General features: G+C 42.1%; 2 protein-coding genes across 5 annotated transcripts in view; both read left to right on the plus strand.

The window, feature by feature from the left end:
- The window catches only part of ehbp1 (EH domain binding protein 1), a 147,257-nt gene extending 139,230 nt beyond the window's left edge, over positions 1 to 8,027 (plus strand). For all 3 annotated transcript variants that reach the window (XM_034292258.1, XM_029119964.2, XM_034292259.1), the window contains 2 exons: positions 6,401 to 6,515; positions 6,820 to 8,027. In XM_034292258.1, the coding sequence (XP_034148149.1) occupies positions 6,401 to 6,515; positions 6,820 to 6,910 (206 nt within the window). In that variant the 3' untranslated portion in view covers positions 6,911 to 8,027. The remainder of the gene's footprint in view (positions 1 to 6,400; positions 6,516 to 6,819) is intronic.
- Positions 8,028 to 14,302: 6,275 nt separating this feature from the next.
- Positions 14,303 to 21,217, plus strand: otx1 (orthodenticle homeobox 1). 2 transcript variants are annotated; one of them, XM_010867638.5, is made up of 5 exons: positions 14,303 to 14,493; positions 14,585 to 14,683; positions 16,784 to 16,973; positions 17,611 to 17,762; positions 19,328 to 21,217. In XM_010867638.5, exons 3-5 carry the CDS (start codon positions 16,877 to 16,879, stop codon positions 20,087 to 20,089), a joined length of 1,011 nt encoding a protein of 336 aa, XP_010865940.1. In that variant the 5' UTR covers positions 14,303 to 14,493; positions 14,585 to 14,683; positions 16,784 to 16,876; the 3' UTR covers positions 20,090 to 21,217. The 2 variants fall into 2 exon arrangements, with proteins under 2 accessions (XP_010865940.1, XP_010865932.1); XM_010867630.5 differs by having other exon boundaries at positions 14,303 to 14,683.
- The last annotated feature ends 3,531 nt before the right edge of the window (positions 21,218 to 24,748 follow it).

Below are 24,748 nucleotides of genomic sequence, written 5' to 3' on the forward strand. Positions count from 1 at the left end.
GAAACCACTTAACATTCAACACTTTACCTTCTACCGGTACCTTCTACCGGTACCTTCTACCGGAACCTTCTACCGGTACCTTCTACCGCTGTACCGGTCAGACAGATAGTCTGCTCTGGGGAGGGGGCGAAGGGCCGTTGTCTGTGTGTGTCAGAGAGAGAGAGAGATAGCTACGTGTGTGTTCCCAGTGTAAAGGAAGCAGTGTCTGAGCCGTGTGTGTGTCGTTCCGGTCTCTCCTGGGTTGTTATTTGGTGGAGGGCCAGGTCTATTGAGCGCTGTCTGGGGTGGCTGGCGTGGCGACAGGTAATTGCTGATTTGGTTGGCCAGTTGATGACAGGAGCCTTGTAGAGATAGACAGACACACACACACACACACACACACACATCTATGTCAGTCTGATAGAGACATGCTGGAGTTATCACAGCAGTGAATGACAGAGATACACACTTTCAGAGATATAGACACACACACACACACGCGCGCGTTTGTGTTGGGGGGTGTGTGTCACACCATTCTGCTTGTGATCCATACATCCAGCTTTCATTGGCCTGTCTGTGTCAGGCAGAGGGGATAATAACGTGTTAACGCCACGGGAAAACCACACATCTGGTGACTGCTTCCATCAGCAAACATCTGGAGTGAGAGAAGGGGGAGAGAGTATTACACCAGCCCTCAACCCTGTTCCTGGAGATCTGCCCTCTGTAGGTTTGAACTCTAACCCTGTTCCTGGAGATCTGCCCTCTGTAGGTTTGAACTCTAACCCTGTTCCTGGAGATCTGCCCTCTGTAGGTTTGAACTCTAACCCTGTTCCTGGAGATCTGCCCTCTGTAGGTTTGAACTCTAACCCTGTTCCTGGAGATCTGCCCTCTGTAGGTTTGAACTCTAACCCTGTTCCTGGAGATCTGCCCTCTGTAGGTTTGAACTCTAACCCTGTTCCTGGAGATCTGCCCTCTGTAGGTTTGAACTCTAACCCCATTGGATGTTAAGCTATGTGATGTTCCAAGACAACACAATGTGAAACTAATCTCAAAAGGCTTGAATAATCAAAGATACTCTAAGTCTTAACACAAATGTACAGTTAAAGAGTTATCCTTAAATAACCATCAGAACTGAGCGTGATGATTTGTGAAAATTGTGAAATTCTCAGTCGTTCAGTCGATACGGGCCCATTCATATTTACAGATTCTAGATTGTCCCCCTGGGATCAGGGTTTGGGGTTGTGTGATACCCCCTGGGTAACAAACTGTGACAATACCAGCTGTTTGCTGGTAAGTTCGCTGTATGCCAGGCTCTTGTCTCCCTGGCACCAAATTGATACACTCTGCCCTCTTTATGTGCTTACTATTCAAACACACACAAGCTCGTTCACACACACACACACACACTCCTTTCTTACCAGCCTCTCTCCCTGTCACTTGGCTGGCTCTTTGGGCTTCTGTTCTAAAGTGGACGCCTCTCGCGCCTCTTCGTCTTTAAAGGGATTTATGCATAGCCAGGTCCCCAAGTTTTCTTGTTACGCTTTGATATGATAAGCTTTTTTATACATTTAAAATCAATATGTAATCCTATGAGGAGCTTATCCTTTCTACTCCTTTTATAACCCTCTCTCTTTCATTCCCTTTCTCTCTCTCCATCTCTCTCTTCCCTCTCTATCTATCCTCTCTCCTTCTCTCCTCTCCATCTCTCCGCTCACTTTCTCAGCCTCCCTCTTCCACTCCTCCATTGGTAAATCTGTTTGTTGTTTTCTGCCACATATCTGCTACAGGTCTGATTGATTAGGTCCCAGGCTATTTGTGCTACAGGTCTGATTGATTAGGTCCCAGGCTATATGTGCTACAGGTCTGATTGATTAGGTCCCAGGCTATATGTGCTACAGGTCTGATTGATTAGGTCCCAGGCTATATGTGCTACAGATCTGATTGATTAGGTCCCAGGCTATTTGTGCTACAGGTCTGATTGATTAGGTCCCAGGCTATTTGTGCTACAGGTCTGATTGATTAGGTCCCAGGCTATTTGTGCTACAGGTCTGATTGATTAGGTCACTGGCTATATGTGATACAGGTCTGATTGATTAGATACCAGGCTATTTGTGCTACAGCTCTGATTGATTAGGTCACTGGTTATATGTGATACAGGTCTGATTGATTAGATACCAGGCTATGTGCCACAGGTTTGATTGATTTGGTCCCAGGCTATATGTGCTACAGGTCTGATTCATTAGGTACCAGGCTATATGTCCCCTTTGATGTTGAACTGTTTCAGGATTTCTAGTTGACTGGAACTGGAGATAAGCTAGGAGTGACAGTACACACAAGCACACAATGACACACACACTTCCCAGCTCTCTGTCGCTCACACACACACCTGTAAGTGTTAAAGTAGTAGTCAGCCAGACAAGCAGGGTCTGGATACTGCCCAATTGTTTTGTGAGGAGCGTGGACGTCTCTGTTAGCATCGTCTGGTCTGGGTGGGTTCTCCTTCTGTCATCGTGTTCTGATGAGTAAGAATGTGCCTGGATGTTTTGTCACGAGAGGCGGCCTAATTTGTCGGCCATTTTGCTGTCGACTTCCTTCTCTAAGGCAGATGATGTCCCGAATGGCATCCCAGGCCCTTTTCAGTGCCCTACCCGATGACACATGGACCCTGGTCAAAAGTAGTGCACTGAAAGGGATTACGTTGACATTTGGGACTCAACCTTTGTTTCTTGACTCGAGTTGGACCCTGGCCAAGCCAATTTTTTAGGGGCCATTTAACTGGAAAAGGAAAGAAAGAAAGAAAGAAAAGAAAAAGAGAAAAAAGTGAGCTCGGAAGGAAAGATCTGGAGAGGAAAGATCCTTGATTCACACAGGTTGGTGAGACGTCCCTCAGTAACTACTCTGGAAAACGTCTCTCAAAGATTTTGTTAAGCTATGGATGCAGCGTGTGGGTGTGTGTGTGGGTGTTATGGCAGAGTTGTGTGTGCTGGTCGATTTTTCGGCCGTGGATTTGAAGCCTTTACTTAGAGAACTCCAGAGGAAATTCTCAGCTGCCCAGCTCTCAGAAAGGGGACTTTGGGGCAGTTTGCACTGCTGAATAAATTGAGCGTCAGATGGGTGGGGGGCGATGGGGATTTGAACCGGCGCATTCTTCTGAGGCTTGTGCAGACTCACATGGTTACCACTGTAGGGTTGGGTCTGGGGGGGGGGGGGGGGCTAATCCAATGGTTGAACACTACTCAGTCTTTTGCGTCTGGCTTTCTTTCCCTCTTTCCCTTTCTCTCTCTCTCTCTCTCTCTCTCCCTTTCTGTCTCTCTCTCTTGGGAGGGAGGTGGTACCCTCTGCGAGTGGCTTTGGGCAGTTTTTTTCTCACACACTCTTCCACTCACAGACACACCCTTCTCTCTCTCCTCTCGTTTGTTCACCCGTGTCTCTCATCTGCCCTCCTAATGATGGGGGCGGGACCTGCCACGGCTTTGATTGACAGCTCCATGCTTTACCCCCCCCGGCTGGGTGAAACATTGGCTTCTTGGCTCGGGGAGGGAGGGAGAGGGGGAGGGAGGGGTGGGGACAGAGGGAGGGAGGGAGGGAGGGAGAGCAGCTGAAAAGGCGGGACTAGTGTGATGGGATGTTTCGATGCTTCAGATGTCTTTGGAGGCAGTTACTTTTTCTACTTCTCTGGTCTTTTGTGCACAGGGCATTGTGGGATTGTTGTGGCATGACAAGGCCAGAAGTGTTATAACAAGTGTATATCTAATCACAACATGGGTGTTTTGAATTTTCACTGGTTCTTTTTTTAAATAACTTTTTGTAGTGGGTATATCAGTCTTAGTTCTTGGTACGCTAACGAAAAATACTCTTGAGTAAGATCCTGAGTCTGAAAGAAATGTAAAAAGATAGAATTGGAGAGGGGTAGAGAGAGAGGGGGATAAAGAGAGAGAGGGATAAAGAGAGGGGGGGGGTTAAAGGGGGTGGGGGGGTAAAGAGAGGGAAATAGAGACTAGCTGGCCAAATATTGGGACTGTGCTCATTTCGCTCTGTGGTTGACTTCAAAGAGCAACTGGACCAATGAAGAGAGAGCAAACCTTTCAGAGGAACGCACACACTGGGCTCAGCGTGACACACACACACACACACACACACATGACAGGCCGGCTCAATTTGACAGAACCAGAGGGGAAATATTTATTTTTAATAGACCACGCGGCGCACTTATTTTAGGGACTGACATTTTACAACATTCCTTTTCTTCTCAAATCAATAGGTATTTAATTATGAATGGAGGTGGATCTTGTTGAACCAAACGTTCCGTACAGCTCATGCCGAAGAACCCTCAGAGTACCAAACCTCCATGTCATAGTGTGTGAACCAGCGGTCAGAACAGCCCAGCTCGACTGGAGCATTTAACATCGGGGCCAAAAAGGCTCCTCGTGGTCTTTCTCCCGGCAAGGCCCGGAACGAATTTTCCGAGTAGGGTTTTGAGCACACAACCAGGTGGTTTTATTGGCACTGCCTGACTTAGGTGTACGTTCTTAGAGAAACCCAAAGGGGTTCTTCCTGGAACTGAAAAGGTCCATTCTGTGATCTTAAAAGTAGCCGAAATCGGCAGCAGCGTGTCTGTGTAACGAGTCGACGCCGCGAAACGGATCGTAATGACAATGTTCCGTAAACACGCGGGTTGTTGATGACGGGCAGACCAGCAAACCTGCAGGGTGTGGCTAGTGTACTTAACCACCAGCACTGTTATGTCTGCAGTATAGAATTACTCTGCACTTGTAATGACAGTAGAGAAGCTTGAGCCAACAAGTTAACCCTGGGCTAATTGAAAATACAGTACTGTTTTTTAACTGTGTAATTTCTAATCTCCAAATCTATTCAGATTCATAGCTTTATACCAAACCTCCCTGTTTGGTGCAGTTCAGCCTTTTACGTTTTATATTCAATCTCCTAAAGTGCCTGAAGTTATTCTAGTGCCACTATGGATCAGGTTGTGATTGGACGACAACCAGCCAATTCACATGGAATTTTATGACTAACCAAGGACTGTTAAGAAAATGCATGTATAAACTTGTATGAAATTTGTTGTTTACATCCCTAGTTTTCACTACAGTGACTATTTGTCCCATTCTACATTGCTATAGAAAGCCAGAAATGCCCTACTGTACCTTGTAGTGTCCATGGAGTGTATTTGAACATATTTTAATCAGATTTGATGTTGTTGCAATGGTGCAAGTTCCACTTTAAATCTTAGATTAATTTTGACAGTTGTTAATAAAACTTGTTTTACACACTCAGTCATTATGGCAAACATAGACTGTGTCAACAAAATGAAAATGAAAAGGTTGCGTTGTTGAGTTTCTTCATGCAACTTAAAAGGGTTATTCAGAGGGTTCCCTCACAGGGCTCCCTCACAGGGCTCCATACCAGCAACAACCCGTACCACAAACCCCCAGTGTGCCTTATTAGAAACTGGCTTATTACAACAGTGGAAATATATGGACAGACATTTATCAGGTGCTTCAGACGCTGAATTCTTATTGTCTAAAAGCAGCATAAGATCTTATACCATGGGTATGACACAGAAATCACTTGTTCTAATGGATTGGTTACTGGTTATGATGGCAATAGGTCGTCTCGGGGGGTGCGGTACGTGGCCATTATACCACGGCTAACGGCTCTATACAGGCAGCATGCACAAGGACAGCCCTTAACTGTGTTATATTGACCATATACCACACCCACATGCTTTTAAAAACACTGTACCAACCTGGTGTTAGGTGGATCTGGGGCTAGGCAGGGTTATATCTATATAGCCCCAGAGAGAGGGTGCACCCCCCACACACACAGCGGCTCCATTCCCCCAGGGGGGGTCAGGAAAGAGGATTGGGATGAGTCCCATCTGGCGCCTGTGGGAGCACTCCTGGTTAGCCTGGGTGTGTTGAAGGGGCGTGGTTTGTTAGTGGTTGACGCCTACCTTTTCCTCAGCTCCATTTGCACAACAATGCTGATTCAATTAATCAAGTAATCATCAAACATAGTTGTATGACAGTAGTCGTAGTAACAGTAGTAGTAATACTGGTGTTACTAATGGTTACAACAATTGTAATATTGTTGTAGTGGTAATAATGCTATTGTTTTAGTAGTTACAGTAGTATAGTTGTGGTAGTAGTCATTGTAGTGGTAAAAATGCTATTGTTTTAGTAGTAACAGTAGTATAGTTGTGGTGGTAGTCATTGTAGTATTGTAGTGGTAAAAATGCTATTGTTTTAGTAGTAACAGTAGTATAGTTGTGGTAGTAGTAGTGTTGTAGTGGTAATAATGCTATTGTTTTAGTAGTAACAGTAGTATAGTTGTGGTAGTAGTCATAGTAGTAGTGTTGTAGTGGTAATGGTGTAGTAGTCCTAACCTGCCCTCCGCCCTCCAGACTGGCAGAAGACCGAGGCCCAGAAGAGGAGGGAGCAGCTGCTGCTAGATGAACTGGTCATACTGGTGAACAAACGAGATGCTCTGGTCAGAGACCTCGACGCCCAGGAGAAACAGTATGTCACACACACACACACACACACACAACCAGACACACACACATGCATTTCACACACTCTCAAGCATACACACACATGCTGACACTAAAGCGCACACACGTACAACCCGACCGGCAGACTGGCATCAGCCAACAGGGTACCACGCCGTGGGGCGGGGGTTAAAGGTCAAATTGGCTTTCCTGGCGTGCCACCGTCCCTTTTCACAGGGTGGTATGGCGACAGTTGCCATAGCGCCCACAGCCTGTGCGTCTCTACCTGTCTCCTTCCTTGTCTGACCTCCGAACTTTGCTTCGTCCCTCAGGGCAGAGGAGGAAGACGAACACCTCGAGAGGACGTTGGAGCAGAACAAAGGCAAGATGGCCAAGAAGGAGGAGAAGTGTGTCCTCCAGTGATTGTCTGCAGGACTTCACACACAACAGTCTGCGTCCCAAATGCCCCCCTATGCCCTGTGTAGTGCCCCCTTTTTTTTATGAGGACAAGAAGGGCATTAGGGATTATGGAGCTGGTTGGGACGCAGAAGTAGGCTACGTTGGATGGTGACGAGATACAAGAACTGTATTGTTATTAGTATTCATATACCATTATATTGACCATTGGAGAAACGTGTATTTGAACTGAATGCGAAAGCCAGACTCTGGTTTTTGTTGGTTTTTCCTTTCTTCATTTTGTGGTGGGGGAGGGGGTGTATGGTGGCCCTAACTAAAAGAATGCCTCCCAAAACACACCCCGTTCCCTGTATGGCGTACTACTTTTACCAGCCATGCGTTGTGGTGGTTAGAAGTGATGCGCTGTCTAGGGAATATGGTTTCGGGCCGTTTGGGGGCGTGGTCTTAAAGCCCCTCCTACAATGTCAGCCTTTGGGGCCTGGCACCAGCTCCATCCTGACATGGGCTCCACTTATACTACAGGATATTTGTATTTTGTTGTGTTTCTGCTTTGTCAAGCAAGGTACTTGTATTTAATATAAATATAAATGATGGAAGAAGATGTGACACAGCGCAAATGTACGTTAAGGATGTGTTCAGACATGACCATGTGCTGGCTGAGGAAGAACTGTGTGGCTCTGGAGTTTATAACCTGGGAATTAAAGATTAATCGAACACGTCTTTGTCAAAATGTTGCCGTTTTAAGGAGTTAGGAGAGGTTGCTTTTAGTGGTCTGGAGGTAGAGCACAATGTGTTTTATGGGGATTTTAATTGCATCATTGGTGATGATAGCCTGTGATGTTGGACTGACTATTAATTCAGCATTTTCTATTTTAAATACCAATACCAGGCAAGTCAGGATGTCAGTATTTTCAAGCTATGGTCATGACTGTGTATGTTTTTTAATTACTTTAACATTCTAACTTCTAAGACCTCTTTAGGGGAATACACGATTAATGCAGTTCAGCTCATATAAGTGAAATTGTATGATCGTTGGGGTTTTTTTCTTGTTGTTTTCGCTTGAATGCGGTTTACCAAACATAGCCGAAGAGCTGGTCCAGTGGAAGGGGGACGGGGGGGGTAGAGGGGCGGGGGGGGGTGTAAAGAGCAGAGCTAAGGTGGGGGTCGTGTCCAACTGTCATTTTGTATATTTTCATCACCGCTCTGACAAATAGCTTAAAAAAACTTTTTCGGGATCCACACCGCAAGCATTTAAAAAAAGAAAAATCTGAATAACTTGTATTTATTGCCGTTCTGTGGTCCTAGTAGCCTACTTATACGGACTGTAGACTCTTTAATAGTGAACCAGCTTCACAACCCAACCATGTAATATTCTTGCATTTCGCTCAATGCGTTTTGTTTGTATTTATTGTAGCTTGTTCATTTGCGCATCGATCAGTTCCAGCGTAGAAAGACAATTTCTAGAACGGACACATTGTTCTAGTAATTACATTTCTGTGGGTTCCACATTCGGTGCAGCTGCTGTCTTTACCGTCTTAACGTTTGTACATTTACCTGTTTGATTATTTATTCCACTGTCATAACACAATCCTTCAATAAAGTATCTATAATTTCATACTTCACTATACACGAGTTTGTTTCTGTGCTTTTGGTGACATGCAGGAGCCTTGCTCGTTTACAACACGTTACCTGAGGTCTTTGAAATACAATATCCTAGTTTGGTTTCCATCGTGTAATGTAGGCCTTCATTTCATTAGTGGTTATATTTTGATATTTTATTGTAGCCTAAATATAATTAATGGTAGCCTATGTAGGCAGTTGGTCTTGTTTAATGTGACATTGTCTTCATTTAGTAATTTTTAGCATTGTCTCTTTGCTTTTGGAAAGCTTTTGACTTTTTTACTACAATTATTTTAAATATTTTTTTCAATATTCGAAATTCCTGAAATATTGTAACCCGTGGCGTGGTTAAACCTGGGCTTCGGTGGATTCAGCCCCCGGTCTTTTGAAGTGTATTTTTTTATATATATATATTTAGTTTACATAATAGCTCGGCTTTATAAACCGGCGGGGTCGTACACGAGCTCGAACGCTGACCAACAGCGAGAGACTGTAGAAGTAAGGTATTGGAGGTATTGTTTAAAGTGTTTTTCCGAGATGCCAACAAACTGCTATTTTAAAACTATACCACAACACTTACAGGCATATTGAAAACATGCCAAACCGACTAACAAATAGATGTTACGCACGTTAGCCTATCTGCTGGCAGATTTCTATTTAAGTATCGTGTGCCAGCTAGAATTAAGAAGCTAATGCGAAAGGAGCCCGACTTGACCAGCTTCAAAATTGGCTACCAGGCTTTCATAACTCTTTACTGAGAGTTGTCTTCGAGTGAGTCAGGCGCTCGGTGGTGAGGCGGAGGAAGAGCTGAAACAACAGAGGAAGCAATCAGAACGGTTCCCAAACCGTTGGTGTCGGGTTCAAAAGAAGGAAGAGTTTCCCAAACGTGGTGTCGGGCTGATGTGAGTCCCATTCAGAAAAAATGCTTTAGTAAAATTATCAATAACAGAAATATCTAGAAATCATGTTATGCAATTCGTCATGACAACTAGACAGTCGCTGAAGCTACGGGTCATTGTTAATCTTTTCACATCTTAGCATTACATTGAGTCCTTGCCCGTTTTCCCCCGTTCAAAAAATAGCATTTTATTATTTTGAAATTATATACTAGTGTAGTAACTATTATCTTTCAACTTTACAAATAAGATGATAACAAAAAATATTTCAATCCTAAAAGTATCTTAACATGAAATACATAGTTTGACTACATTGTTGCTGCCCATAAAAAAAAAACTATTTATTTTGAAATATCAGAAAATATGAAGTTATTGTCATTTTTCCCCCCAAATCTAACATATTCCGTGCACCTATAAGATATACATAAGACAAAATGCTTCCTACTGCCAGAAATAGTTGTTTTATCAGTATTTTAACTTCAAACTAATTACATGCTACACCTCTACCAGATGAGCCAGAATGAGGACATGTGAGAACAGCAGTGGCCAGGGGTAAGTGATAGGAAAGAGGATGCTTTAGGTGAACAAGACCCAGAGAAACCTATAGTTATTTTAGGTGAGCACTGGTGGTATCTACTGTGGCAGGCTGAAAGGCAAGTGAACTACGTATGGCATTGTGTTTTGGGCATAAAACAATATTATGGCATCTGAACAAAATATATAGAAAATGTGGTTACTGAAGATCATTATTTTTTATTTGTCCATTCGTTTTGGACATATCCCCGGGTTTAGGGAAGAAATAACAAACTAAAAAACGTATTTCAATGGTGTAATAGGACAATATTCTATTATTATTGTGTTTATTTTTTGTGAGGGGGTGTATAACTGGGCCTGTGTTAAGCCACCAGTGTATATAAATCCTAAAATACCCCGGACTCCAACAATGAAGGACAGTATCAAGCACATTTACTTGATAAAGCCTATCTTACATTCGTGTTCTAGATTTTAGGCCTGGTGAGTTGTTTCAAACTGTGGTCTTTTTTATGGAATTCTGTCGGTTTGTTTAAAGAAGTTTCAAACACTCCGAAAAGCTGTTTCAAATGCCAGTGTGCTGTTCGTTGAAACAGGCCAACAAAAGTGTTTTTAATTTCAATGACTGCATCCACTGGCGAGCTGCACGTTTAGCAATGCTTATTACACGCATCTCTGCCTAATTCCCCTGCGTTTTATGCGTATTTATAAATTAGTATTTGCGTCCGGTTTTCTTTGAGCTCGGCGCCGAGTAGCCTACCCTTTTCCTTGGAGGAAGATTAGCACAAATCACTTTGTACAGAGAGCAGATGCTGCCCCTCTTCCCCTCGCCTGGTTTTTACGCAGTGGTTTGTAGTTGAATTGGAGAGGAGCAGAGCTGGAGACCGTGAGTTGGTTTTTGAGCCACGGTCAAATGCAGCAACAAATCTCTTTCCTTCCTCTCCCTCTCTCCTCTCTCTCATCCATCCGCGATTAAATAAAGAAAATAGGTTTTGACAGCTGACGTCCTCCCTGGCCTTTCTAATACTTTCCAATTAATTTGCTGATCGGTTCCCTGCTTGGGACCGACTGTACATCCATATTACGTCCCCCAAGGCGGTTTGTTTCTAGTTAGTATTATACTGCAGTTATCACGGGTTGCTATAATCTGTTGAATAAAGCTGCGCGGCGTAATGGCGTTCACAAACGATTACACCCTGGTCGGTGAAGGACATTTGTTTGTTGCTTTAACAAATCCCAGAGAAAAGAGAGAGGGAGGGAGAGGGGTATGATTGTAATAATTGTATGCATTACCGTTGCATCATGGTGAGAGTGATCTAAATGGAATTGTGATGGTCTAAAATGATCATGGCACTACGCTGTAATTATGTTTGGCATTTATATATCCAGAATGTGTTTACAAACTACGCCTATTTGTTTCGTATAGATTGCATGTGTCCTCTTAAGTGAGAATATTCGTTTAGACTAAAGACGTTATTTTAAAATACGTGTTTGGTAGCCTAACTTTAATTTATCCGTTTACATTTATTTCACTGATAGGCTTAACACTTCGTATGAATTCCCATTTGAAAATAGTGAATAGTAATCTTCAGTGCAGGATAAAGTCAAGATTTCCCTTTATAGAGTAGGCCAAATAGGCCGTTTTTTATTGTATTAATTTAGCAAACAAGAAAACACTTTTCACATTTTTCAAATTGTAGTCTGAAATGTGCTTGTATTTTTCAGTTTATCAGTACCTTTTTAATGGTGTTATGTTTATTTACATTTTCAAAAGGCTCGACAAAAGAAAAATCAATCCAGATGATGGGATAAAATAAATTCTAGCCTATTCTTCTAAAAAAAATATTTTTGGTTTTCCAAAAACTTTCCAACAAAAAAATAAAAGGAATTATTTCCTACCTGCGTGGGTACCATGGTCGCCTTGTGATCCTTAATAAGCCAAGCCGCCGACCAAAATTACTATAGTTTTAATAAAAATGATGCACATTTCACCATTAATAAAACTGAAGTATCATACGCGCAGCGAAAAAGCAGCAATTGGCGCTCTGTAGCCGGGTGGCGTGGAGCTTTAGAATCCTTCTTGTGCAGCGCGAGCGGATTATCTCCTGAGTATTGTGGCTCGTGGAGACTTTGAAGTCTGTGGCCTCACCTGCAGGTGCTGAGAACTGGTCGGCCAGTCTGAATTATCCCTCCCTGCGTCGAAAAATGTACCAAGGGACCCTACCTAGCACACCGTTCGCCTCTCGAGCTGAGTTCTTACAATATCGTATTTTATGCTTCAACGTTTTAATAAGCACCGACAACATCCGCGAGCCCTTACTCTTCCAATCCTGCCGGCTAAAGGGACAAAACTTTTTCCCCTCCTCTCCCTCGCTTCCTAATCCTAGGCTTTACGAGCTCAGCATTAAGAAAATTCGACTGCAATTTGGGATTAGAGAAAATACTCTTATTACAAAAGGTTGGTGCAACTTGATAACTTGATACTTGTTCTGGTTTGTCTGAGGGTCTCAACCAACACCAGGAATAACAAGAAAATGGCTCAATTGTCATGCAAGTAACTTTTGTGTGGAGTACCATATTTGTTGCATGATGATTTTACTATATAGGCAATGAAATAGGCCTATAGTTTGTGGTTTGTTTGAATAGGTGATGGAATTTACTGGGCTGGAGCCATGTTCAAGGCCCGGGCCCTCCCTCTCCCCTTTCTTTCTGCCTCTCGAGTTGTAATAACACCAGGGCCGATGGAGGCCTACATCACTATGCATGTATAGACGTTCACACACAACTCAACAAATAACTTAGTTCCTTCTCTTCGTTTCCAGACCATTGATGCGGCTTGGGCTCACTCACAGCGGCGTCTTAGTTCTTTTCTATAAAGTGCTCTCCTCGATGACTTTTTAGGCTATAGAAGCGGGACCTAAAGCATGTCTTTGATTGCTTGGCCCTATAGGCCTAAAAATGTAATTTCGTTCTTACAGACGGCGGTCACTTGCTTTGAACATTAGCTCGCTTTCAGCTCGCGCCACAAAATGAGTTGATTTTGTGAGATCAACAAAAGAGGCCAAGCGAGCTCTTATTAACGTCCCGCGAGCATCTCCTACTCCGGGAGCCTTTGACAAACGGTTATGGCAACAGTGCACTCACCATGATATTCTGTTACGAGTATTTTGTAGGGAGCATTTCTTTACGAAAGGGGGAAAGTGAGATTTGGAATTAGTTGATTTGATTTCAGGGCTCGAGAATGGATCTTTTCTTTTTATTTCACTATGTGCTGATCAAAATTATTTTTCTGAATCGGCGGAGTTTTATTTTCCTTTGACATGTCTTGTGTGTGAGTTGGAGGTCTATCCCTATTAAACTTAACGCCGACCATTCTGAAATGTAATTCTAAGTGGGGGATTAGAACTCATTCATATTCATGAGATCGAGGTCACAATAAAAATGAAAATGGATAAATTTAACTGTTTCCCTTTTATTGACGTCATATTCCCCCTATTAAAAGACATTCCTGAAATGTATTGAACTTACGATTTTTTTCTCAAGAAAACTTAGAGCACGCTATAGCGTTCTCAACGGTCAATTCTGTTGAGGGAAAGGGTTTTCTGTGTTGTTTGATCTCCTAACCACGGAACTGTCCGCTTCTTCTGGAACAGCTCCGTTAAAAAATGCACGTTATGTCCTGAACATATGTTTTAGGCACCGCCACTCCGAAGGAAATATAGTTATTATACAAAAGTATTTTTCCCCCTATTTTTTTTCTGTTTGTGATTGCCTGTTCTTTGTCTTTTTGTAAATAATTAGAACGTCGAATTACATCCAAAATAACTAAACCAATTTCTTATCTGGTTTAATTAGAATCTCATTTTGTTTATTAAAACATTTATACATTTATTTATCCTAATATTGTTAAAAATGTTGCCGTTTATTTTTGCCCATATAACGAAGATGAATAGAGTTTTAAAGTTAGTAATATACAATGAATTGTGCCTATATAAGATTATTATAATTATTTATATTTTATGTCATATTCTTATTTGTCTCCTAACTTGGTAATATCAGCCAAATTGCGTTAGGCTATTTATCCATTCAAAATTGGTTTGTTTAGAAAAGCAGACATCCAAAACTGGTCGTTTGAGTCACTTTGTCAGTCCGTCTGGAAAATGTTCGCCTTTTCACGATTTGTCGGGACGCTCGGGCTTTGTGTTGTCCTCAAACGATAGGGTAGGGGCTAATACAGCAGCTCGGAACTCTGAATGGCCGCTTTCACTGTCTGTCAGAGAGAGGATGTGCAGTGATTGGATAGGGTGGGCGGATCGGCAGGTGTCCTAGGCTCATAGAGAGGCAGGGTAGTGGGAAGGTGATCAATCTCCATCCGTCTACATTAGCAATCACCTTAACATAGTGAAAGACAGACACCAATACAAGGCTAAGCAAATTAGTTTGATTTATTTGGTTTTTAAAAACCCGGAAACCATTCTCCGATCGACCGCTACAGGGAAAGGAGAAGTCGTGTGCAGGGTGTGAAGTGAGAACTTGTATAAGGTATTGCTCTTCCCCGTAATGCGCAGTTTAGTCCGTGTTTGTTTTTGACTTTTTGCCGACTTGAGTGTTTTGTCGTCGGGTTAACCGCCAGGCTTCCTCGGTGTTGGAGGATAGGCATATTTCGTTCGCCTGGTCGCCTCTAACAGGCGACTAAAGGAGAGAGGTTTGGGGACAGGAAGGAAAAAGAAAGGTAAGTGACTTTTTTTGTTGGGATTGAAGTTGGACAGTTTCTCTGTTCTTTTTCTTGGTGCGTAAATTAGTTTGTCCTGTGTTTGAAACCGAACCTTTCAATCTGCCAAGACTATCCATAGTTGTGAAGTGTTGGATGGAGTGACAATATATTTACGATATGTTTATTTGGCTTAAGTGTTAATGTAGTTGATATGCGCTTTACTTTTATCCTTGTGTCGAATCTTAAATGAATTACCTATTAATGTTTTTTTGTTTTAGGAGTCGTCTACTTTTCCCCCGAAAGTGTATTATTTTGTTTGTTCTTTCTAAATGAAACGTGCGTTTTTGGGGAGGTGGAGAGCGATTGGGCCGTTAACGTCTAAACTACTTAGTAGATAATTGGAGAGGCGTGTTTTTGTTAATTTATTTTGCCGATAAGGACCCTTCTGAAATGCTTTCCCCTGAGGACTGATCTAAATTCTAATTGAGGTCATTTGCACGAAGATCTCGCCTTTTCAAATCACTAAAGCTAGGCAAGGGCTGTAAATGTACTTTTTAAGAACAGAAATGTCCGAATACACAGATGTAAGAACATGGTTTTTGTTCTCACAGCACGGGGCCAGGTTCTCATCTGGGTTAAGAGAAGCGTTTCCAATCGTTTACGATGCCTTGTAACTTTTATTTTTCTGCGTGTACAGTCCACACGGAGTCTGTGCATGCCAGTTACAACATTTAAGTGGCAAATAAAATGTTTAAAATGTCCACAATCAAACTGGACTGTACAGTTTAATTAGGCTAGTCTGTTAAAATAACTAACTCCACGTTGCCCCTTCCAGCTGAATTGGTTAATTTGTTTTGCAGTAGAATAAGCACACAAATAATAGTTGTTTATAGCCCGGTCATTTAAGTTTTAACCACGGTGGAGAAACGAGGCCTACTCACGTTGACACACAGGGTCAACTCTCTTTTACCCGGTCCGTTTTCTCAAACTGAATTGGTTCTTCATAGCAACAAAGCTTAACTTATATCGACATATAAGTACCAGGAAATGTTCTCCATTTGTGGGATTGTCAAATACATTTGACCACCTAGGACACGAATGAAGGACTCATACTGATATTGCTTAATGAATACCAACGAATATAAGTGGGGTACACATTAAATCAACGGTAAAACTGTTGTTTCAATCATTAAACAAGATAAACGACACATTTAGATTGTTGTTGTTGTTGTTGTTATTATTGTTATTATTATTATTATTATTATTATTATTAAATATCTGCTTTACAGGCCAGACATGGGTAGTGAATTTTACTTTATTTTGGAGTTGGTGAATTTGGGTTATTGAAAACGGCCAACAAAATGAAGAACAAATGCAAACAGTGTCTCAATTTGTATTGCATTTTATACGTATTTAAGACGTTGTTTTAAGTAATACAATACAATGAGCCCTCGTGAAACAAGTCATGCATATTCACAAAATGTTCAACCCTCTTTAAAAAATCAGTCGGTATAATAACTTAAATGTATTCTATCATAGCGTCTAATTACATGAACACTGTGGAGGTTATGGAAACTTAATTTTAATGTACATTATTTAGGCCTGTCCTATTTATGATTTAGTCTATTAGCTATAGTTGGGAGTACTCTCGTGTATATTTTAGTTTACAGATGCAGACAAAATAAATCACTGAATAAAAATCAAAATACCAGTAATAAAACAATTTAGTGACACTTGAACGTCTCATTCCAAATGCGAGTTAATTTAAGAAAAACGTGTAGGCCAAGTCACTGAAGTTTTGAAAATACCCAGTGCATCACTCAAAATTAAAATATGGTGTATCACATCAATTAAAACAAAGGCATCAATTAAATATTATCGTGTCTTGGGCATATAAAGCATTCATACAAATTGAAATATTTTTCTATGATTAACACGACCTTTTTAAAAACAATGTAACTAACAGCCTATGATTCAATGTAACTTTCTCCAAATCCATACTGTGACCTACAGCCTATATGTTTTCATGTCCGTGTTTAATGGACTCGAATCTAACTTGGTGTTAAATATGTAGTTCATTTTCCGTATCGTGTGTGAAATGTACCTATATTTTTACAGTGTCTTATATCGGGCCCCTCACCCGTCAAGCTGCAACATCGGGGCAAATCGAACTATTGGCAAGATCTGGGGGGACCCGTGACTGCCTCTAGCATGATGTCATACCTAAAACAGCCTCCCTACGGCATGAACGGCCTGGGGCTCAGTGGCGCCGCCATGGACCTTTTGCATCCGTCTGTGGGCTACCCAGGTAGGGACGATAAGTGCCTCATACCAGCCCGGTGCTAGCCGGGGTACTACCGGTTAGCCAGCCAATCCCCCCCACCTTGTCATGCCAAACGTGTTTGTGAACGAGGGATGTAAGCAGAACAGGTTTTGGATTTCAGGCTAGCCCTAAGCAATGGCCAGCGCCTGGGGCTCAAACCCCCGGACGTCTTCCTTCACATGGATGTATAACCTGTACGGCTGCACTAACACTCCTTTACAACATGTAGTGATTAGCCAATAATATTTGCAGTATGTTTTAGGTGACGTATGGATATGGGGACGCCAAATGTTGGATATAATTTTTTTTACACGAAAATTATTTAATTCTGACGTTATGGGCTACATCGATAGGTGTAATTTAAAGTGGATGTATGCGTAGTAAATATGGTTTACACGTGAGAACGTAGCCATGGACATTATTTTTTGTTCTTATTAGAGTTGTTTTAATTTTGTCCTATTAATTTTCAGTGTTGTCTAGTAGCACAAAATGACTACGCTCGGTATTGTGATTAATGGTTTTCATATAAGTGGTAAAATGTTTACATGTGTAAATGTTGGTCTCACAAAAAAAATAACTCTTTCGAGTTGTATATATCTAACCCAATATATCTCCGTTTCAGCTACGCCTAGAAAACAACGTCGGGAGCGCACAACGTTCACGCGCTCACAGTTGGACGTCCTGGAGTCTCTTTTTGCTAAAACCAGGTATCCGGATATTTTCATGCGCGAAGAGGTCGCACTGAAAATTAACCTTCCGGAATCTAGAGTACAGGTAAAATGTCATCCCTTCTCACTTCACTCGCGCAACTGTTCTCCATTGCCACATCTTGGTAGACCGCGTTTCCCCGATTCATACAAATCTCATGGATTTGTTCGAGGATTAGCGTTGTTGTAACTAACCCTCCCCCCACACTTAAGTCAAAGTTGGCTTCGAAGTTTGGTGGCAAAGCGCGGCCTGTGGAATGGAGGCCTTTCTGATCTGTTGTTGGTTCAATACTTTTCAATATAAAAATTGACTGTGGTCCAGTGTTGCGATAGAATGTGAAAACCCATCAAAGGCTCACAGCTGACAGGACATTTAGGTTTACATACTGTGTTTGTCTCTAACACTGTTCAATAGCCTCGCTCACCGTTAATGGGATGCTTAGGCATGAATTTGACACCAAGGAAACTTTTTTTAAAATTCTTATTATTTATTATTATTGTTCTCAATGTGAAACCAAATTCTCCACATTGTTTAAAAATAAACAATAGCTTAGGCTCTCTCACAAATACTCTTGTACCCTACTCATATTCCAGAAAATTATTTTGAAACACCAACTGCAAACCCCTCTGCTACATTTAAAAAATATTCTCAGAATGTGTGTGAAACAAAGCTGTACGCCATCCCGCCTCGCAGTGCTATAGAGTTACCCTGCTCTGAAGGGGAAACTCTATAGCCTGTTATCCTGGTGGTGTCTCCTTGGGCCTTGCTTCCCAGGTAGCAGCCTGTCTCCTAGCTAGTGCACTACTTTGAACCGGGTCTCTTGGTGACCCGTCGTATGGATGATGGTGCTGCTTGGGCCCCGGCCGACGAATGAAACTGGAGACCCATGCAGGTACATGGAACTGGCCTGGCTGGAAATTAACATGACGCCTAATAACACCAATTTCCCACCTGTAATGTTGTTCCAGGAGCCTCAGTGCCCCCCCTTTTTTTTTTACAAATGTCTTGTGAAAGCATCAGTCTCCGTGGTGGCTTGCTGGGTTGCTGACTCTTGGCACGACTTAGGTTTTTTGGGTTCAAGGTGTGGCTGTAATGGTTTGCAGGATGATTTGTTCTGGTCCTAGGTGTGTTTTAACGGTTGGTTCTTTCTGGTCTGGTCCTAGGTGTGTTTTAACGGTTGGTTCTTTCTGGTCTGGTCCTAGGTGTGTTTTAACGGTTGGTTCTTTCTGGTCTGGTCCTAGGTGTGTTTTAACGGTTGGTTCTTTCTGGTCTGGTCCTAGGTGTGTTTTAACGGTTGGTTCTTTCTGGTCTGGTCCTAGGTGTGTTTTAACGGTTGGTTCTTTCTGGTCTGGTCCTAGGTGTGTTTTAACGGTTGGTTCTTCCTGGTCTGGTCCTAGGTGTGTTTTAACGGTTGGTTCTTTCTGGTCTGGTCCTAGGTGTGTTTTAACGGTTGGTTCTTTCTGGTCTGGTCCTAGGTGTGTTTTAACGGTTGGTTCTTTCTGGTCTGGTCCTAGGTGTGTTTTAACGGTTGGTTCTTTCTGGTCTGGTCCTAGGTGTGTTTTAACGGTTGGTTCTTCCTGGTCTGGTCCTAGGTGTGTTTTAACGGTTGGTTCTTTCTGGTCTGGTCCTAGGTGTGGTTCAAGAACAGGCGAGCAAAGTGTCGGCAGCAGGCGCAAAGTGGAAGCAGCATCAAGGCCCGACCGGTCAAGAAGAAGTCGTCTCCAGCCAGGGAGAGTACCGGGTCCGAGAGCAGTGGTCAATTCACCCCTCCTGCCGTCTCAAGCGCGGTCTCCTCCTCTTCCTCTTCCTCGTCTGCCAATCATGCAGGGGTGGCGGGTCTCAGCAACACCTCTACCTCCATCAGCACTGTCTCTTCCATCTGGAGTCCTGCCATCTCCCCAGGCAACGCCCCGGTAACGCCCGTCTCCGCCCCGCCACTCGCCGAGCCCCCGGGGCCACCGCCCAACGCCTCCTGCATGCAGCGGTCCGTCTCCGGGTCGGTCTCGGCCGCCTCGTCCTACCCAGTGTCCTACAACCAGACGGGCGGCTACGGGTCGTACAACCCCGCTCCGTCGGGCCCGTACTTCAGCGGTGTGGACTGTGGCTCCTACTTGGCCCCCATGCACTCACACCACCCGCACCACCAGCTCAGCCCCATGACGGCCTCGTCCATGACCGGTCACCCTCACCACCACATCGGCCAGTCTTCGGGCCACCACCACCACCATCATCACCACCACCAGGCCTACGGAGGCTCCAGCCTGGCGTTCAATGGCTCAGACTGCCTGGATTATAAAGAGCAGACAGCGGCCTCTTCGTGGAAACTCAACTTCAATGCCAGTGATTGCTTGGACTACAAAGACCAGGCTTCCTGGAGGTTCCAGGTCTTGTGAGGACTACAAAGACCAGGGACTCGTGGATGGTTCCATGTCATGTGATTGGTTTATTTTTTTACTTTATTTTTTTTTTAAATTTCCTTTCCATATTTTTACCTGTTTGGTTTCCCCTTTTGATTTATGAAGAGAAAAAATTACAAATATATTAACTTTAAAAAAGTAAGTTTGGACAGAGCTGCTAATTGATTGGACTATTTCCTTTTATTTAAAAAAAAAAAAAAAAAAAAGTCCATCGTTTTAAGCTAGAGAATGAGAACAACTTGAGAGAAAGCTGCAGACATCATTAAGATGTCTTTACATTTGTCAATATAAAAATGTTTGAAGACGCCCTTGGATGACCTTATAAACTTTGGACTTGTTTTGCAAATGTTTCGACCAAACTACAATGACCACTACAGTCCTTCCTCTCCTGATGCGCTCCTAAGTCTCTAGAATGACGAGGATTACCTACCCATCCGCGCACTTCCCCGGAACTGGGCACTGGGTGTGCGCACTGCTTACCTCCAATCATGATCCCCAATCAAATCGTGTATAGTTTTTATTTCTGAAATGTGTTATTTTTAGGACGAAAGAGATTTTAGTCAGCAACTTAAAGGAGCTGAAATATGTATATATGTATTTGGGTCAGTTACAGTGACCCCATTTAGTTGGTGTTTCTGGATTTGAAATTGTTTAATAAGAACTTTGAAAAGAACTGTATGTAAATCTTTGCAAATATTCCAAAGAGAACGAATTGGCCATTAAGTTCAATTTTTTTTATATACACTGTTTTACTAATAGAAAAGAAATGTTTGACAAATTGAAATGTCATGGAAAAACGTCAAGTAAATTAAATCCTAAATAAGATATAAATGCAAAACATGTTTTGCATCAGGGGTAAAGATTTTTCAAAAAAAAAATAATAATATTTGAAAGCAAAACATTTCAAACAGACAACTTGGGCATTTGTCAATAGTGATATTGGACGTATAAGCTATTTTAACAGCAGGACTAGACTTAACGCTGGAGTCAAATCATTTTGAGAGAATGTGGATCTACACTTCTTAAATGCCTGTGAAATGTTGAATGTATCAAGGCGACCACCCTTACATACATATCCATCCAATAAAGACCCGTTAAATCATATTTCTTAGTGGATTCTGTTTGACCCGAATTGCATTTTTTTTTTTTTTGGTTGATGTATTTACAACTCAACGCGGCAATAATAACTTTTGGTGGTGTAGATACGCCAGCTGTGGAAAATGTGAAATGTAAGTGTAGCCTATGTACCCCAGTCAAGCACTTCGAAGCCAATTTCAGTTATTTAAATGTTTTAGCAGGTGCAGGGGTGTGTTCTGCGGGATATATTTATCTAAAGCTTTTTGGCTCGTGTAGGATTCGTGTTTTTGTTTATTTAAGCAAGTCTCACTTTTGTTTATGGGTTATATTTTAATTGGGTTATATTTAATTGGAAGTGTACATGCCTAACAGGGTGAACGGAAGCAAAGGAATCCAATAATTAAATAAGTAAAAAAATAAATCATGTTAGGCCTACAGGGACACATTTACATTTAGGAGTGTTTTATTTAAGCCCTGCATTGAAACCCTACTTCTTACTTTAGGGAGACTAAACGTATTTTGACGTGCAGCGTTGAAACGCTCCAAATATTGGGTCGTGTCACATTTGATCACGGCGTAATTGAATGCACAACTGTAATGGCATGATAATTACTACCGCGCGGTATTTCCGTGTAGCGCCTAGAGTCGCATTTATCCAAAATAACCTGGAGGAATTTCACCGTCTCTGATGCGGTAATTACGTAGGTGGGGCCAGGTTAGCGGGTCAAAATGCGAAGAGGGAGTGTGAGAGCCGGAGAGCGAGAGAGGCAGCTTGAAGGCATACGACCATTAAAAGGAGGAAAAATAGGCGGCGTTTTGGCAAGGTTGTTAAGGCGTGCATGTTTTAACAGTAAGCGAAGGCCACGCGGAGAATGTTACTGTCAGAGAAAGGTCTAGAGAGTGTGTGTTTCGGGGGGTGGGGCTGGGTGGGGGGGCTTTGAAGTTGTAGAGCTATATAGATTGAAATGGTCTTGCCCATTTCCTTTTAGTAAGTTGATCTTTCTTAAAGGTCTAACATGCACAGCCAACGCATAGGCCTAAGCCACATTTTTGCAATACATCTGACAGTTAATCAAGTGACCTGTCAACAAACAAGACATGCCAAAACATTTTCAGCGTTTACGGGGAGATAACATAGAACGTATTAATTCAATAATGCAAAATTAACCGAGTTGAAGAGCAGGGCTTTAATCTGCACAGATGCTTTGTGTAGTAAACCTGCGTTTGGTAGGCATATACTTTGGATTTAAAATAGAATGGTGACATATGCAGCATTGATTCATGTTCTTGTTTGATTCCCAGATTGTCCCTCTGACAATGAGTAGTCGGTATAGTACCAGCTGTATAAATATAGTGTTTGGATCCACACGGCACCCTTGGTTTGATGAAAATGATCCACTAAATAAGGACTACTACATGGTTTCTAAAGTGGGTCTATGAGTCCTTGATTTATGGTGCGTTTGCAATGTCACAGCGAGTGTAAAACACACGGGAAGGTGTTCAATATATTCGGCAAAATAAAACGTAGATGAAAAAAAATGTAATCAACAGTAGGCTAGTACACAAGCGAACAGGCAGGGATTGCCTACCTGAGACCCTAACCTCCACAAAAGTCGTTTAGATTCTGTGGTTCTGTTAACCTTTTTGTTTGGCAAGACGTTTGTTATTTGGTTTAAACAAACCTTTGAGAAAAATCTTCAGTAGTTAACGGATTATAGTATTCTGTAGCCTCATGCCTTCACGCGATATAACTGCCCACAAACCAAGCATAATTAGACTTTGGCATAATGGAATTGGTTTTACGTATAGGTGGAAGATTTACTGTAGACTAACCAAAAAAAAAATCTCTTATTTTATTTGGCCTAAATAAATGGTAGGCTACAGGTATGTCTCCCTTGCGATATCAGGCAATATGTAAATTAAGGCTACTGTTGGGGGACACCTAATTCATTCGTAAGATTTCTCTTAACTCAATGATGAATTATCTCTCTGTGCGTAAAGCTTGATCAAGAAATGGATATGAGACTAGGGGCATTAACATTACGACAACCATCCCATTAACAAACTTTTATTCAGGCGGAGATATATTTAACTAAAACATAATACAAATAAATATAGAAAAACGACTAATACATTTAACGTAAGTGAATATAACTTATATGTTTCGATAGAATGGCCTATACAATTAGACCCCCAAAAAACTCGTGCCTGCGTGCTGTGGTTGCAATTTTAATCGCATCAAACGAATAACCTTGAATGGCTTTTCAAACCCTGTTAATTAGACAATTTAAAAGTCAGACAGATAAAGCATGTAGGCTTAGGGCTCTATTCAATTCATATCTATTGAAATGTAATGTTCCCGCGTTCACGGAGAAGGCATTCACCGTAAATGTTGCATATGCGCTCAATTGGAAATTACCTTTAATGTTTCAATTGCGCTCGGGATAACTTCCGGATACATATGTAATGTACCAAAGCTTTAGGGTAGGTTACTGACTCATGCGTGTACGAAAACCATCTACTTTTCAAAGTTAAAATTTTGCAATTAGTCCTGGAGATATTTCCCCAAACTATCGTACAGTATGAAACTAGTCCGAAGTCAAGATTTGCTTCCATCTCGTGGATATTGGCATTTGGGCTGTTATGCCATGTTTATAATGTATACTGCCATTGTCTTGATGTTTTCAACATTATGACAGTGCCCGAAAGTATACACCATTAAAAGAGTCAGTGTGATCTTATTTTAATCAGATTTTATGTACTTAAAAAATCTAAATCACGACAAGATTACAGCAGGTATAAACAGGGCTTTAGAGATACAGTTCCCAAATTCCCATTGACACCAACTCCTGCATATGTCAGCTTAATCAACAATTACCAATGTGTGTATGAGTCTAGTCTTGATTCAATCCAGATCCTTCTTAGAAACAGACCGTTTGACATTTACAGGTAATTTAGCAAGAACAGTAACATCGGCTTCACATGCCAATAGCGCCATAACTTGAACCTTCCGCGTTTGCACCCTGAATGTACAACAAAGCGGCGTGAGACCCTCTACTACCCCGCCTAACCAAGTTTACACCCGCCACAAGCATGTGGCCTGCTCTGGATCGGTTAAGACTTGGAACATCACATCACAATGTGTCTTTTGTCTGATACAGCTGATACAAAGCGTCACATATAAACACAGCTGTAATGAGAGGCCTATCAGGGGAAGTGTTACACGTTTGTAATCAACCATCAATACACCAACGTTATTTTCCAAAGGTACTTTTCCTTGGGCTAACTCATAAAGGGAGATGCTCATCTCCTTTACAGCACTTCACATTTTTATAAAAAAAGATGACATCTTGTGTTCTGCTGTGTCAATGCTTATTTTCCCTATGGGTTGAAAGTGGGTTAACACCGGGCTTTGTGAATCAGGTCTTGCTGAGACATTTTGGGGTTTGTTTAGCAAGTATTTGGGTTTGTTGGGCATGTTTTGGGGTTTTTCTTTCATGCATCAATGAGATCTGGAACTGAAGTATTCGTGGCTCTGGATAAGAGTACCTACTTAAA

Source organism: Esox lucius, chromosome 5, assembly GCF_011004845.1.
Source record: "Esox lucius isolate fEsoLuc1 chromosome 5, fEsoLuc1.pri, whole genome shotgun sequence".
NCBI lineage: Eukaryota > Metazoa > Chordata > Actinopteri > Esociformes > Esocidae > Esox > Esox lucius.